At 56.6% G+C, this 13,211-nt stretch overlaps 1 protein-coding gene and 1 long non-coding RNA gene across 5 annotated transcripts in view; one reads left to right on the top strand and one right to left on the bottom strand.

Moving 5' to 3' along the window:
• Nucleotides 1-13,211, top strand: part of LOC146398432 (uncharacterized) — a 134,648-nt gene that overhangs the window by 105,958 nt on the left and 15,479 nt on the right. The gene's annotated exons all lie outside the window — the stretch shown is intronic.
• Nucleotides 1-13,211, bottom strand: part of SLC47A1 (solute carrier family 47 member 1) — a 93,911-nt gene that overhangs the window by 31,882 nt on the left and 48,818 nt on the right. For 2 of the 4 annotated variants that reach the window (XR_014821975.1, XM_021067946.2), the window contains exon 1: nucleotides 5,237-5,379. The exons of the other annotated variants lie outside the window; for them this stretch is intronic. Coding sequence is in view for 1 of the 2 variants with exons in the window: in XM_021067946.2 (XP_020923605.2) it covers nucleotides 5,237-5,374 (138 nt within the window). In the remaining variant the exon portion in view is untranslated. Of the gene's footprint in view, nucleotides 1-5,236; nucleotides 5,380-13,211 lie in introns of those variants that run through there. 4 annotated transcript variants of the gene reach the window in all.

A 13,211-nucleotide genomic window follows, 5' to 3' on the forward strand; every position in this document is an offset into this window, starting at 1 on the left:
CTCCCCTGCATCCCCACCTTCCCTGCATCCCCACCTTCCCCGCATCCCCACCTCCCCTGCATCCCCACCTCCCCTGCATCCCCACCTCCCCCGTATCCCCACCTCCCCTGCATCCCCACCTCCCCTGCATCCCCACCTCCCCCGTATCCCCACCTCCCCTGCATCCCCACCTCCCTGCATCCCCACCTTCCCTGCATCCCCACCTTCCCTGCATCCCCACCTCCCCTGCATCCCCACCTCCCCTGCATCCCCACCTCCCCCGTATCCCCACCTCCCCTGCATCCCCACCTCCCCCGTATCCCCACCTCCCCTGCATCCCCACCTCCCTGCATCCCCACCTTCCCTGCATCCCCACCTCCCCTGCATCCCCACCTTCCCTGCATCCCCACCTTCCCTGCATCCCCACCTCCCCTGCATCCCCACCTCCCCTGCATCCCCACCTCCCCCGTATCCCCACCTCCCCTGCATCCCCACCTTCCCTGCATCCCCACCTCCCCTGCATCCCCACCTTCCCTGCATCCCCACCTTCCCCGTATCCCCACCTCCCCCGTATCCCCACCTCCCCTGCATCCCCACCTCCCCCGTATCCCCACCTCCCCTGCATCCCCACCTTCCCTGCATCCCCACCTCCCCTGCATCCCCACCTTCCCTGCATCCCCACCTTCCCTGCATCCCCACCTCCCCCGTATCCCCACCTCCCCTGCATCCCCACCTCCCTGCATCCCCACCTTCCCTGCATCCCCACCTTCCCTGCATCCCCACCTCCCTGTATCCCCACCTCCCTGCATCCCCACCTCCCTGCATCCCCACCTCCCCTGCATCCCCACCTCCCTGCATCCCCACCTTCCCTGCATCCCCACCTTCCCTGCATCCCCACCTCCCCCGTATCCCCACCTCCCCCGCATCCCCACCTCCCCCGTATCCCCACCTCCCCCGCATCCCCACCTCCCTGCATCCCCACCTTCCCTGCATCCCCACCTTCCCCGCATCCCCACCTCCCCCGTATCCCCACCTCCCCTGCATCCCCACCTCCCCCGTATCCCCACCTCCCCTGCATCCCCACCTTCCCTGCATCCCCACCTCCCTGCATCCCCACCTCCCTGCATCCCCACCTCCCCTGCATCCCCACCTTCCCTGCATCCCCACCTCCCCCGTATCCCCACCTCCCCTGCATCCCCACCTTCCCTGCATCCCCACCTCCCCTGCATCCCCACCTTCCCTGCATCCCCACCTTCCCTGCATCCCCACCTTCCCTGCATCCCCACCTTCCCTGCATCCCCACCTCCCTGCATCCCCACCTCCCCTGCATCCCCACCTCCCTGCATCCCCACCTCCCTGCATCCCCACCTCCCTGCATCCCCACCTCCCCTGCATCCCCACCTTCCCTGCATCCCCACCTCCCCCGTATCCCCACCTCCCCTGCATCCCCACCTTCCCTGCATCCCCACCTCCCCTGCATCCCCACCTTCCCTGCATCCCCACCTTCCCTGCATCCCCACCTTCCCTGCATCCCCACCTCCCCCGCATCCCCACCTCCCCTGCATCCCCACCTCCCCTGCATCCCCACCTCCCCCGTATCCCCACCTCCCCTGCATCCCCACCTCCCCTGCATCCCCACCTCCCTGCATCCCCACCTCCCTGCATCCCCACCTCCCCCGTATCCCCACCTCCCCTGCATCCCCACCTTCCCTGCATCCCCACCTCCCTGCATCCCCACCTCCCTGCATCCCCACCTCCCCTGCATCCCCACCTCCCTGCATCCCCACCTCCCTGCATCCCCACCTCCCCCGTATCCCCACCTCCCCTGCATCCCCACCTCCCTGCATCCCCACCTCCCTGCATCCCCACCTCCCCCGTATCCCCGCCTCCCCCGCATCCCCGCCTCCCCTGCATCCCCGCCTCCCTGCATCCCCACCTCCCTGCATCCCCACCTCCCTGCATCCCCACCTTCCCTGCATCCCCACCTTCCCTGCATCCCCACCTCCCCCGTATCCCCACCTCCCCTGCATCCCCACCTCCCCTGCATCCCCACCTCCCCTGCATCCCCACCTCCCCTGCATCCCCACCTTCCCTGCATCCCCACCTCCCCCGCATCCCCACCTCCCCCGCATCCCCACCTCCCCTGCATCCCCACCTCCCCCGTATCCCCACCTCCCCTGCATCCCCACCTCCCCTGCATCCCCACCTCCCTGCATCCCCACCTCCCTGCATCCCCACCTCCCCCGTATCCCCACCTCCCCTGCATCCCCACCTTCCCTGCATCCCCACCTCCCTGCATCCCCACCTCCCTGCATCCCCACCTCCCCTGCATCCCCACCTCCCTGCATCCCCACCTCCCCCGCATCCCCACCTCCCCTGCATCCCCACCTCCCCTGCATCCCCACCTCCCCCGTATCCCCACCTCCCCTGCATCCCCACCTCCCCTGCATCCCCACCTCCCTGCATCCCCACCTCCCTGCATCCCCACCTCCCCCGTATCCCCACCTCCCCTGCATCCCCACCTTCCCTGCATCCCCACCTCCCTGCATCCCCACCTCCCTGCATCCCCACCTCCCCTGCATCCCCACCTCCCTGCATCCCCACCTCCCTGCATCCCCACCTCCCCCGTATCCCCACCTCCCCTGCATCCCCACCTCCCTGCATCCCCACCTCCCCCGTATCCCCGCCTCCCCCGCATCCCCGCCTCCCCTGCATCCCCGCCTCCCTGCATCCCCACCTCCCTGCATCCCCACCTCCCTGCATCCCCACCTTCCCTGCATCCCCACCTCCCTGCATCCTCCACAAGGCAGTGCTCAGCCCAGGCCCCCTTGGGGATTATTTTCACGACTGACAGTTCAGTCTGGCCGAGAGATGCTAACGACAAAGAGGACGCAAGATGGAAATGCCTGGGGCTAGATGACTGCAGCGAAGGCACAGTGGCCGCTAAGCTTTCTGCTGGTCCAGGGAGGATGTGCCCCAGCCTCTGAGCAGAAGCGCTTGGCTCATTTCTTTCCTTCCTCCCTGTTGGGCATTAATCTCGCTTTCCAGCCCTCACGGCGAGCTCCCGGGGAGAGAGAAAGTCCAAAGGCCTCAGCCTGAAGCCTCCCTCGGATCCCCAGGGGGTCAGGGTCAATATGAGAGGCTTGGAAGGGAGAGTGGGAAGGCGAAGCCCCAGAGACGAGACCCCAGAGCATCACGCCCCTAACTGACAGTGGAGCCTTGGCGAGCAGAGCGGGGGCCACCGCACCGGCAATGTAGGGTACCTTTCCTCTCCCTCGTGCCCCCAGAAACGGAAAACCCACAGCAGAGGGTTACAGAGATGGAGACAAAGCAGGAGGCGGCCCCCGCACAACCCACAAGAGACTCAGCAGGTGCCACAGCTGTCCAGTCTCACTGGGTAAAGCGGTCCCTCGGAACGAGCCCTTAGAGGGCCGGAAAGAACATTGCCCAGTTCTCTCTCAGACCATCTCAAACTATCTCAGACACTTTTCCTTTGTTTGTCTTGGTTCTCTGTTTTTCCTGGAGGAATCTATGCTGCACGCGTAATTAACACATGGACACACATATACACACATAAAGGGGGGGGGGCGGCATTGTCAGCCTCGTGTGGTCCCCCTGGAGACCACAAGGTCCCCTCCATCAAGGGGACCAGGCGATGGCGGGGGGACAGCAGGGACAAGAGGCCTGCCCTGGGAGGGGCTGGGTCTCAAAACACTGCCTGGCTTACTCATTTATTCTTTGGTTCCAGCAGAGCGGCGCAGTCTTGGCAGGTCTTTCTCAGAGCAGCTCTGCGGGAGCGCGTTGGGCAAAGCACGTCTTATTACCCTGGTTTTGTGGATGGACGAGCAGAGGCTGGACAAGGTTCATGCCTCCTCAGTACTCAGGTTCACGCAGCTGTTTCCTAACCGCCCCCCCGTGAGCTCACAGCAGGGAGCTGGGCCCCACGCGGTGACATTCGTAACCAGGTGTTCCTTTGTGGGTAGGAGCACGGCACCGACGGCTCCGGCGACACGGATCTTCATGCCACTGCTTTGTCCCTGGCCCTGTCCTTGCGCCCGTGCACAGCACAGAGGGCATCTCAGGGTCCCACGGCAGCAGGGTCCCCATGCCCGGTCATGCCCACCAGCCTCGGCCTCTGCAGGTGCAAAATACCCTCCCGTGCCCAAAGGCTTATTCTTGCCTTCAAACCACATCGGATTCCTCGCGTTCACCTAAAGGGCTCCTTCTATCCCGTGGACACGAAAAGCACCCCAACTGGCAGAACAGGGAAGGGATTATATATTTTGTGGTTCTTGTGGTTTTGAAAACCCACATTACTTGTGAAGAGACAACACGGAAAGAGCCCTAAACTAATGATAAGACAAAAACCTCCACCCCAAAGAGAACCACATCAAAACTCTTTTGAACACAATCATGGGGTCGGGGGAGGGGGGTCGTTCCCTTCGTGGCTCAGCTGTTAACGAACCCGACTAGGATCCATGAGGATCCGGGTTCGATCCCTGGCCTTGCTCAGTGGGTTAAGGATCCGGTGTTGCCGTGAGCTGTGGTGTAGGTCGCAGGCGCGGCTTGGATCTGGTGTTGCTGTGGCTGCGGTGTAGGCTGGCAGCTACAGCTCCAATTTGACCCCTAGCCTGGGAACCTCCATAGGCCGTGCTGGAGCGCAGCCCTAAAACAGCCAAAAAAAAAAAAAAAAAAGAGAAAGAAAGAAAGGAAGGGAGAAAGGAAGGGAGAAAGAAAGAAAGAAAGAAAGAAAGAAAAAAAGAAAGAAAGAAAGAAAGAGAGAGAGAAAGAAAGAAAGAAAGAGAAAGAAAGAAAAAGAAAGGGGGGGGGAGCGTGGGACAGAATGCCCGTGGTTTCCTCGTGCTCAGGCTGGCTCTAGAAAATTCCGAAGAAACCGTTCTGGGGATGTGAATCTGAGACAGGCCATCCACCGCCCTCCTCCTGCCCCCAGCGACTCCGCAGACCTGAGCTCCGGGACTCGACTGCTAGTTTTTCCGTGTTTTCAAGTTTTCCAGGGTTTTGCGTTTCCGGTGGCTTCTGTCCGCTTCGCGGGAACCGTCACCCGGAGAAGGTGCCGGGGCGGGAGCCTGGAGGTGGCCGGTCCCTGCGCTCCAGCTGCGCCCGCTGTGCACGCGGAGGCTCAGGGACCGCCCGCCTCCGGGCTCCGGGAACCGTGGCCCGCGCCCGCCCGCCTGCCCGCCGCCGGCCCGCTCTGCGCCCCCTGATCCCCGGCCCCCGGCCGAGGTCCCCTACTCACCGCGGGGCCCGCCAGGAACAGGAGCGCCCGCAGCTCCCGGCGGAGGGCGGCCGACGGCAGGCTGCAAAGCGCGCGGCGCTCGGGGCCGGGCGCCGGGCCTCCCTGCCCGGGCGCGGACGTCTCCTCGGCCGCCTCCATGTGCCGGGCGCCGGCGGCGGGGCGCGCGCAGGCGGCCGCGTGGAAGGCAGGGCCTCCGCGCTCCAGTCCCCGCCCCGGGTCGCCCGCCGCCCGCGACCTTGGGCCCCCGCGGCACCGTCGCAGCGCCCGGGCCGCCCGCGCCGCTCGCCGAGGCCCGCCGACCTCCGGCCTCGGAGGCAAAGTCCCGAAGCTCTGGAAAGAGGCGGAAAGCGTCGCGGGGCTGGGTCCTCGGAGCCTTAGGCGCCGGGCTCGTCGGCTCCGCGCCTCCCCCCGGGGCTCAGGGGCTGCAAGTGCGGCGGGGAAGCCCTGCGGCCAAGGGCGCTGGCTGGGCGCACGGCCGGCCGGCGCCGACACACCCCTTGGCTCTGAGGGCGCGCGCCCCGCACGCAGCCTTGGAGACGGACTCGGAATGTGTGTACCCCTCTTCTCCCACGAAGGAACGTCGACTCTCCCGGGAGGGAGCAGCAAGGCCGCTTTTCCAAGGGCGGCGGTTCACGGTTGCTGATCTTGGGTTGTTTATCCATCAGCCCGATGGGGAGCACAGGAGGCTGTGTGCGGTCAGCAAACGTGCGAGACACCTGCCGCGTACCCCCCCCCCCCACCTCCGAGAGTGCGGGCAACGTGCTGGCCCCTTAGAGTCTCAGCTTTCCCACCTGTAAACTCGAAGTCATATCTACACCCGCCCGCTGTGGTGAGGATTCAGTGGGACGGTACAGGTGGACCACCGTGCTCTCAGCCTGGTGCCCAATATCTGTCTAACAAATGGTGGGTTACCCGCGCAAGGAATATTTCAGTAACCCTCAAAGTTCCTTCTCTTGTAAGGGACCCAGCATTAGCAAAGAAACAGGAAGGCATAAATCTGGGGAGCCTCACATAACCCACAAGCTTGGCTTCGGGGACTTTAAACCAGGTCACGAGTGTCCAGCTCCCTCCCCTGCCCTCCTCTCCCATATTCTCTGTTTTCTCCTCACCCATTCTTTCTCTTAGGCAGCTTCTCTTTGCTTGTTCAGGAGGGCCTCCCCCAACCCTCACCCCATCTTTCCCACCCTGTAATACAGATAATAAGGCTCTCCCCGCTTCTCCTTAGTTCCAAACAAAAAACAGGGAGAAAAACTGGCTGGCTCTGGAGTTCCCGTTGTGGCGCAGTGGTTAACGAATCTGACTAGGAACCATGAGGTTGCAGGTTTGGTCCCCGCCCTTGCTCAGTGGGTTAACGATCCGGCATTGCCGTGAGCTGTGGTGTAGGTTGCAGACGCGGCTCGGATCCCAAGTTGCTGTGGCTCTGGTGTAGGCCAGTGGCTACAGCTCCGATTGGACCCCTAGCCTGGGAACCTCCATATGCCGTGGGAGCAGCCCAAGAAATAGCAAAAAAAAAAAAAAAAAAAAAATTGGCTGGCTCTGTGTAGTTTTCCTGCCCACCTTCGGAACAGTCAGGGAAATAGCCCCAGACCTTGTGCTCAGCTCTGTACCCGAAGGGCTGGGTGTCTGTCACCGGAAGTCATGCCACCAGAACTACACATGGGATCCCGACAGACAGAAATCCTAGGATGTACCCTACATCTCCAATCGCTGCTCCTCGTTAATCCTCTCCTGGAGTGCCAGCCAACGCAATAAGACACGAAAGCGAAACGTCACGCGTACACGGTGAGAAAGAAGAGACCGAAGCCGTGCTCACAGTTGTAATTCCAGACAATCCAAGGAAATTACACGGGGAAAAGAGCTCACAGGATTAACTAAGGGGTTTCATCACGTTGCTACACCTAAGTCCTCCAATCGATACTATCAGCCCTCTGGACTGGTGATACCGTATACAAGAATAGTGGAAGGAGAAACCGCGTTCACAACAGCCGCAGATAAACATCCCTGCCGTCACATGGCCTCCTTGTGTGTCTGCTTTGGTGTCCCTGTTTTCTCTTCCTATAAGGACACCAAGCATTGGATCTGACCCACCAACCCATGCGACCGCATCTTAACCTCATCACATCTGCAAAGACCCTGCTTCCAAATAAGGTCACGTGCTGAGGCTCCAGGTGGACGTGGATTTGGGGAAGGGGACCCTGTTCAACTGAGGGCCTTTGACATGATGTAATGAAGACGGTACTTTGACCGCCGAGGTCCTTCCTTCCCCAACCCCCCCCCCGCGCACCCCCCCCATCTAATCATAGGGAAAATATCAGAGTCAGGCAGGAGTTCCTGCCATGGCTCAGCAGTAACGAACCCGACTAGTATCCCTTCGGAAGCGGGTTCAATCCTTGGCCTCACTTAGTGGGTTAAGGATCCAGCATTGCTGCGAGCTGTGGTGTAGGTCACAGACACGGCTTGGATCCTGTGTTGCTGTGGCCGTGGTGAAGGGAACTTCCCTATGCCAAAGGTGCTGCCCTAAAAAGACAAAAAAAAAAAAAAAAAAAAAAGAAGAAGAAGAAGAAGAAAAAGAAAAACATGAGGCAAATCCCAACTGAAGGACATTCTGTACAAACACCTGACCGGTACCCCTCAAAACTGCCAAGGTCAGCAAAACCAAGGACACTGTGAGAAACTGTCACAGCCAAGAGCAGCCTAAGGAGACAGGAGGACAAAAGGAAACGTGGAGCTTGAGCCGATCTGGGGACAGAAAAAGGACCTTAGGCAAGAACTAAGGAAATGCGATCGCGGCAGGGACCTCAGTCGGTGATGGTACATCAGTGGCGGTTCAGCGCCTGGAAGTTACTGTTTAGCAAGACCCGGAGCACCCCCTCCAAGTACGGGCAAATGGCTAGAAAACGCCCTCCAGGGAGTCACATGTGATGGCAGCAAAGCCAGCGGAACAGGCTGGGGGCGTGAGGAACACTCTTCCACCTGCAAAGCAACTCCTGGGGCTTGCACGTGTCTTCTGGGGCTTACTCTGCATAGGGAAGAGCATGCATACGAAACTGTTCACCGGTCTGTGTGCTGGGATGTTCTTCAGTTTTCAGCCACTGGATTAAAAGAATCAAAGCGAAACGCACTCCAGCCAGAGCACAGGCATTTCTGTGCTGGGGCGGATCCTCAAAACTGCTGGAGAAGAATCTTAATGTGAAATATATGTGATGTCCATTTATGAATTTTAGAAAATATTTTAATTAGAAACACATACATGATTTTTTTTTTTTTTGGCCGCACCTGCAGCATGCAGAAGGTCCCAGGCCAGGGATCAAACCTGAGCCCCAGCCGTGAACTGAGCCCCAGACGTGACAAGGTCAAGTCCTTAACCACTAGGCCACCAGGGAACTCCTAGAAGTGCATGATCTTGAAGAGACCAGTCTTTTGCAATGAATAGATTGGGGTTTAGTCCCCTCCAAAACAATTCACGCTTTAAAAATTCTTAATAGTGATTATAAGTGCCTGTGAGAGTGTAAACAGGCAGAGACGCAGAAAAAAAAATTTTTCTGAGAAGGTAGTGGGGAGAGAGTTCTGTTGGCTGATAATTAGTTTTGTTTTGTTTTTCACTTTGGCCACCCCATGGCATACAGAGCTCCCGGGCCAGGGATCCCAGCCACAGTCTCGGCATAAGCCGCAGCTTCAGCAACACTGGATCCTTACCCAACTGCGCCAGGCCGGGGATCGAATCCGGGTCCCTGCGCTCCCAAGGTTGCCCCCAGTCCCGTTGCACCACAGCGGGAGCTCCCCAATAATTAGTTTTAAACCAATATACAGTTAGCCTAAGACCAGACATTTAGACCAAGGGAAGATCGGGCAGCCAAGAAGGAGGTCTTGCCCAGGGACCTTGTCCCCCGTGAGACTGTCGCGGATGTGACAGGCACTGGACTCCACGGAGAAGGGAAGGGTGACCTCATCCGGGGCTGGGGAACAGCCTGCTCAACTTGCAGCTGTTGGGGTTTGACTGACCTTGCATTTTATCTGCAGCTTTATTCGGAAAGAATGCGCCTCATTAAAACACGGACTCTTGGGAGTTCCTGCTGTTAAGAACCTGCCTGGTGTCTATGAGGAGGCGGGTTTGTTCCCTGGCCGGGCTTGGTGGGTTAAAGGCTCCGGAATGGCCAAGAGCTGCAGTGTAGGCGGCAGACGTGGCTCAGATCCCGCATTGCTGTGGCTGCGGCGGAGGCGGGCAGCTGGCAGCTCTGATGCGACCCCTCATCTGGGAACTTCCATATGCTATGGGTTCAGCCCTAAAGAAGCAAAAAACAAAACAAGACAAAACCAGCAACAACCAAAAGAACCACTCACTCTTCGAGTCCAATCGGCTCGATTCGCCTCCTCTGCAATTTGCTGATTTTACTAAGGAGTTTTGATAAGCAGTCATTATCACATTCAAATGTGGCTCTTAACTTGCTACGAGATTTTTTAAAATTTATTTATTAATTTGGCCTCCCTGAAGCATAGGGAGTTCCCAGGCCAGGGATCAGATCCAAGCCACAGCTGTGATCTAAGTAAGCCCCAGCTGTAGAGACAGCACCAATTCTGCTGTGCCACAGGGGAAACTCCGAATTTTTTTAAAAATTTTTTGGGCTAAGAGATTTTTTTTTTTAATTATGTATTGAAGTTGACTTTTATCATACTTTTATTTTTTCAGTGTCCTTTCTATTAGGGCAGGAAGTGCATGGTCGCTTTCCTAGCATGTAACCGCCACTGATTCCTGGAATAAACCCCCCTGAGTCGGGGAGAAAGGCATTGTGCTGGACCCTTGGAGGTTCTCTGGCTGATCTAAGAGTTAAACTGACATGAGACAGATGACCAGGAGTTTAAGAGCCTGTACACATGGGAGAGACCCAGGAAAACTGAGCAAGTCACCCAAGGACCAAAGCCCTTCCCTGAAATTCTATCCTCCACTAAAGACACAAGAGGGTGTGAAGGGTGGGAAGTTAGTTATGTGGGGGGGCGGGGGGGTGACCCGGAAAAGCCGTCTCCCCTTCAGTAAGGCTTGGGCAAGAGTGGCAGCCTGTAAGCAATTTTTACCAATCCTTCTGAATTATTAAAAAAAAAAAGTCAGAGTTCCCTGGTGGCTCAGTGGCTTAAGGACCTGGCTTTGTCGCTGCTGTGGCTTGGGTCGCTGCTGTGATGCAGGTTCGATCCCTGGCCCAGGAACTTCCACGTGCCATGGGTGTGGCCAAAAAAAGAAAAAAAAAATCATTGTAGCTCAACATACATGAATCAAAGTGTGGAGAGCACGGGCCCGGAGTTTGATGAATTTTTGCAGCGCGGACGCACCTGTGCAACGGTACCCAGACCACTCCCCCCGCCAAAGCCCCTGTGGCCTGTCAGTAAACTCCCCAATAAAAGCCTGGTCTCGGCTTTCAGCTGCACAGTAGTGGGCTGAATGCCTTCCACCAGACAGAGCCAGGCGCCAGTCTCCAGAACAGGGGGGGACCGTCAGCTTATTTGGAAACGAAGGCTTTGTAGATGTAATTAAGAATCTGGAGGGGAGACTGTTCTGGGTCAGCTGGGTGAGGCCCAAGTCCAGTGACAAGTCTGCGCAGGGACAGAGGAGGGGAAGGCACGGACGCAGAGCAGAAGGCCCTGTGCCGTGGAGGCCGAGACTGGAGGGAGGTGGCCATGAGCCACGGGCAGCCCAAGACCATGGGGAGCCCATGGCCACGGGCAGCCCAGAGCCACGGGGAGCCCAGAGCCCCAGAAGCGGGAAAAGGCAGTGATGTTCTCAGAGAGGGCAGCCGTACGTTCACCCTGACTTTGGACTCCTGGTTTCCAGACTATAAGAGAATGGACTTTACTTGTTTGTTTATTTATTTATTTTTTTGTCTTTTTAGGGCCGCACCTGCGGCATATGGAGGTTCCCAGGCCAGAGATCGAATCAGAGCTACAGCTGCCGGCCTGCACCAGATCTGAGCCGCATCTGCGACCTACACCCCAGCTCATGGCCACGCTGGATCCTTAATCCACTGAGTGGGGCCAGGGATGGAACCTGCATCGCCATGGATACTAGTGGGATTCGTTAACCACTGTAAACTTCTTTTATTCAAAGTTGTCAAGGAGTTCCCGTCGTGGCGCAGTGGTTAACAAATCCGACTGGGAACCATGAGGTTGTGGGTTCGGTCCCTGGCCTTGCTCAGTGGGTTAAGGATCCGGCGTGGCTGTGAGCTGTGGTGTAGGTCGCAGTCGTGGCTCAGATCCCATGTTGCTGTGGCTGTGGTGTAGGCTGGTGGCTACAGCTCCGATTGGACCCCTAGCCTGGGAACCTCCATAGGCCACAGGAGCAGCCCTAGAAAAGGCAGAAAGATCCAAAAAAAAAAAAAAAAAAAAAAAAAAAACCAACAACAAAGTCATCAAGGTTGTGGCAATTTGCTACAACAGCCCTAGGAAACCAAGATAAGCATAGATTTGGTTTCCCGTTTTCTACTTATGCCAACAGAATTTACAGAGCACACGTGTTTGGGGTCTGACTTCTTTCCCCCCTTGTTATCTCAATGCAGGGGTTTGTCTGCCTTGAAGGACGCGTGGTTGCAGGTTGTTCATTGATCATGACTGTACTACGTAATTATGATGATACCACATACCTAACCCTAACCCCACATAACCCGCCGCACAGACATACCCACTGGCAGTGCAGGAAATGTCCATTTGCTAATAAGGTTGGTCATCTTTTCAGATATTTTTTGGCTGTTCGAGTGTATTCTTTTTAAAGTGCATTCACATCTTTTGTGTCTTTCTCTATTAGATGAGCTACATGTTGCCTATTTTTCTTATGGATTATAGGACATCTTTATATATGTTGAGTACAAATCCTTTGCAGAATGTGTGTCCTACAAGAATGTACTACTATTCTCTGAGTTGCAACCTACTCTCTTAATTTCTTTCAATGAACTTGTGATTTTAACGGCCAAGAATCCATGCCGAAGCAATCCTGAGGAAAAACCATCAGAGCTGGAGGCATAACCTTCTCAGACTTCGGATGATACTACAAAGCTACAGTCATCAAAACAGTGTGGTATTGGCACGAAAAATGGTCACATGGGTCAATGGAACAGAATTCAGAGCCCAGATATAAACCTACACATCTACAGCAGTTAATCTACAACAAAGGAGGCGAGAATATAGGATGGAGAAAAAACAGTCTCTTCAACAAATGGGGCTGGGAAGGCTGGACGGCAGCATGTCAACCAGTGACGTTAGAACACACCCTCACACCATGCACAAAAATAAACTCCAAATGGCTTAAAGACCCAAATACAAAACATGACACCATAAAACTCCTAGAAGAGAACACAGGCAAAACACTCTCTGACATCAACCGTATGAAGGTTTGCTTAGGTCAGTCTCCCTAGGCCATAGAAATAAAAGCAAAAATAAATAAATAAATGGGGAGTTCCCCCAGTGGCTCAGTGGTAACCAATCTGACTAGTATCCATGAGGATGCAGGTTCGATCCCTGGCCTTGCTCAGTGGGTTAAAGATCCTGCATTGCCGTGAGCAGTGGTGTAGCATGCAGATATGGCTTGGATCCTGCATGGCTGTGGCTGTGGTGTAGGCTGGCAGCTGCCGCTCCCATTCAACCCCTAGCCTGGGAACCTCCAGATGCCACAGGTGTGGCCCTAAAAAGACTATATGAAAAATAAATGAGACCTAATCACACTTATACGCTTTTGCACAGCAAAGGGAAACCATAAACAGAATGCAAAGACAGCCTACAAAATGGGAAAAAATGTCTGCACATGATGCAACCGACAAGGGCTAATTTCCAAAATATACGAACAGCTCGTACATCTCACTAACAAAATCACGCAGCCCAACCCAAAAATGGGCAGAAAGCCTAAATAGGTGTTTCTTCAAAGACACACAGACGGCCAATAGGTCCATGAAAATATGCTCATCATTGCTAATTATTCGAGAAATACAAATCAAAACTA

The sequence above is a fragment of the Sus scrofa genome, chromosome 12, assembly GCF_054392235.1.
Source record: "Sus scrofa isolate SSC_HxYL_T2T_F1_AM1 chromosome 12, Sscrofa_HxYL_maternal_Yorkshire_Landrace_v2.0, whole genome shotgun sequence".
Classification (NCBI taxonomy): Eukaryota; Metazoa; Chordata; class Mammalia; order Artiodactyla; family Suidae; genus Sus; species Sus scrofa.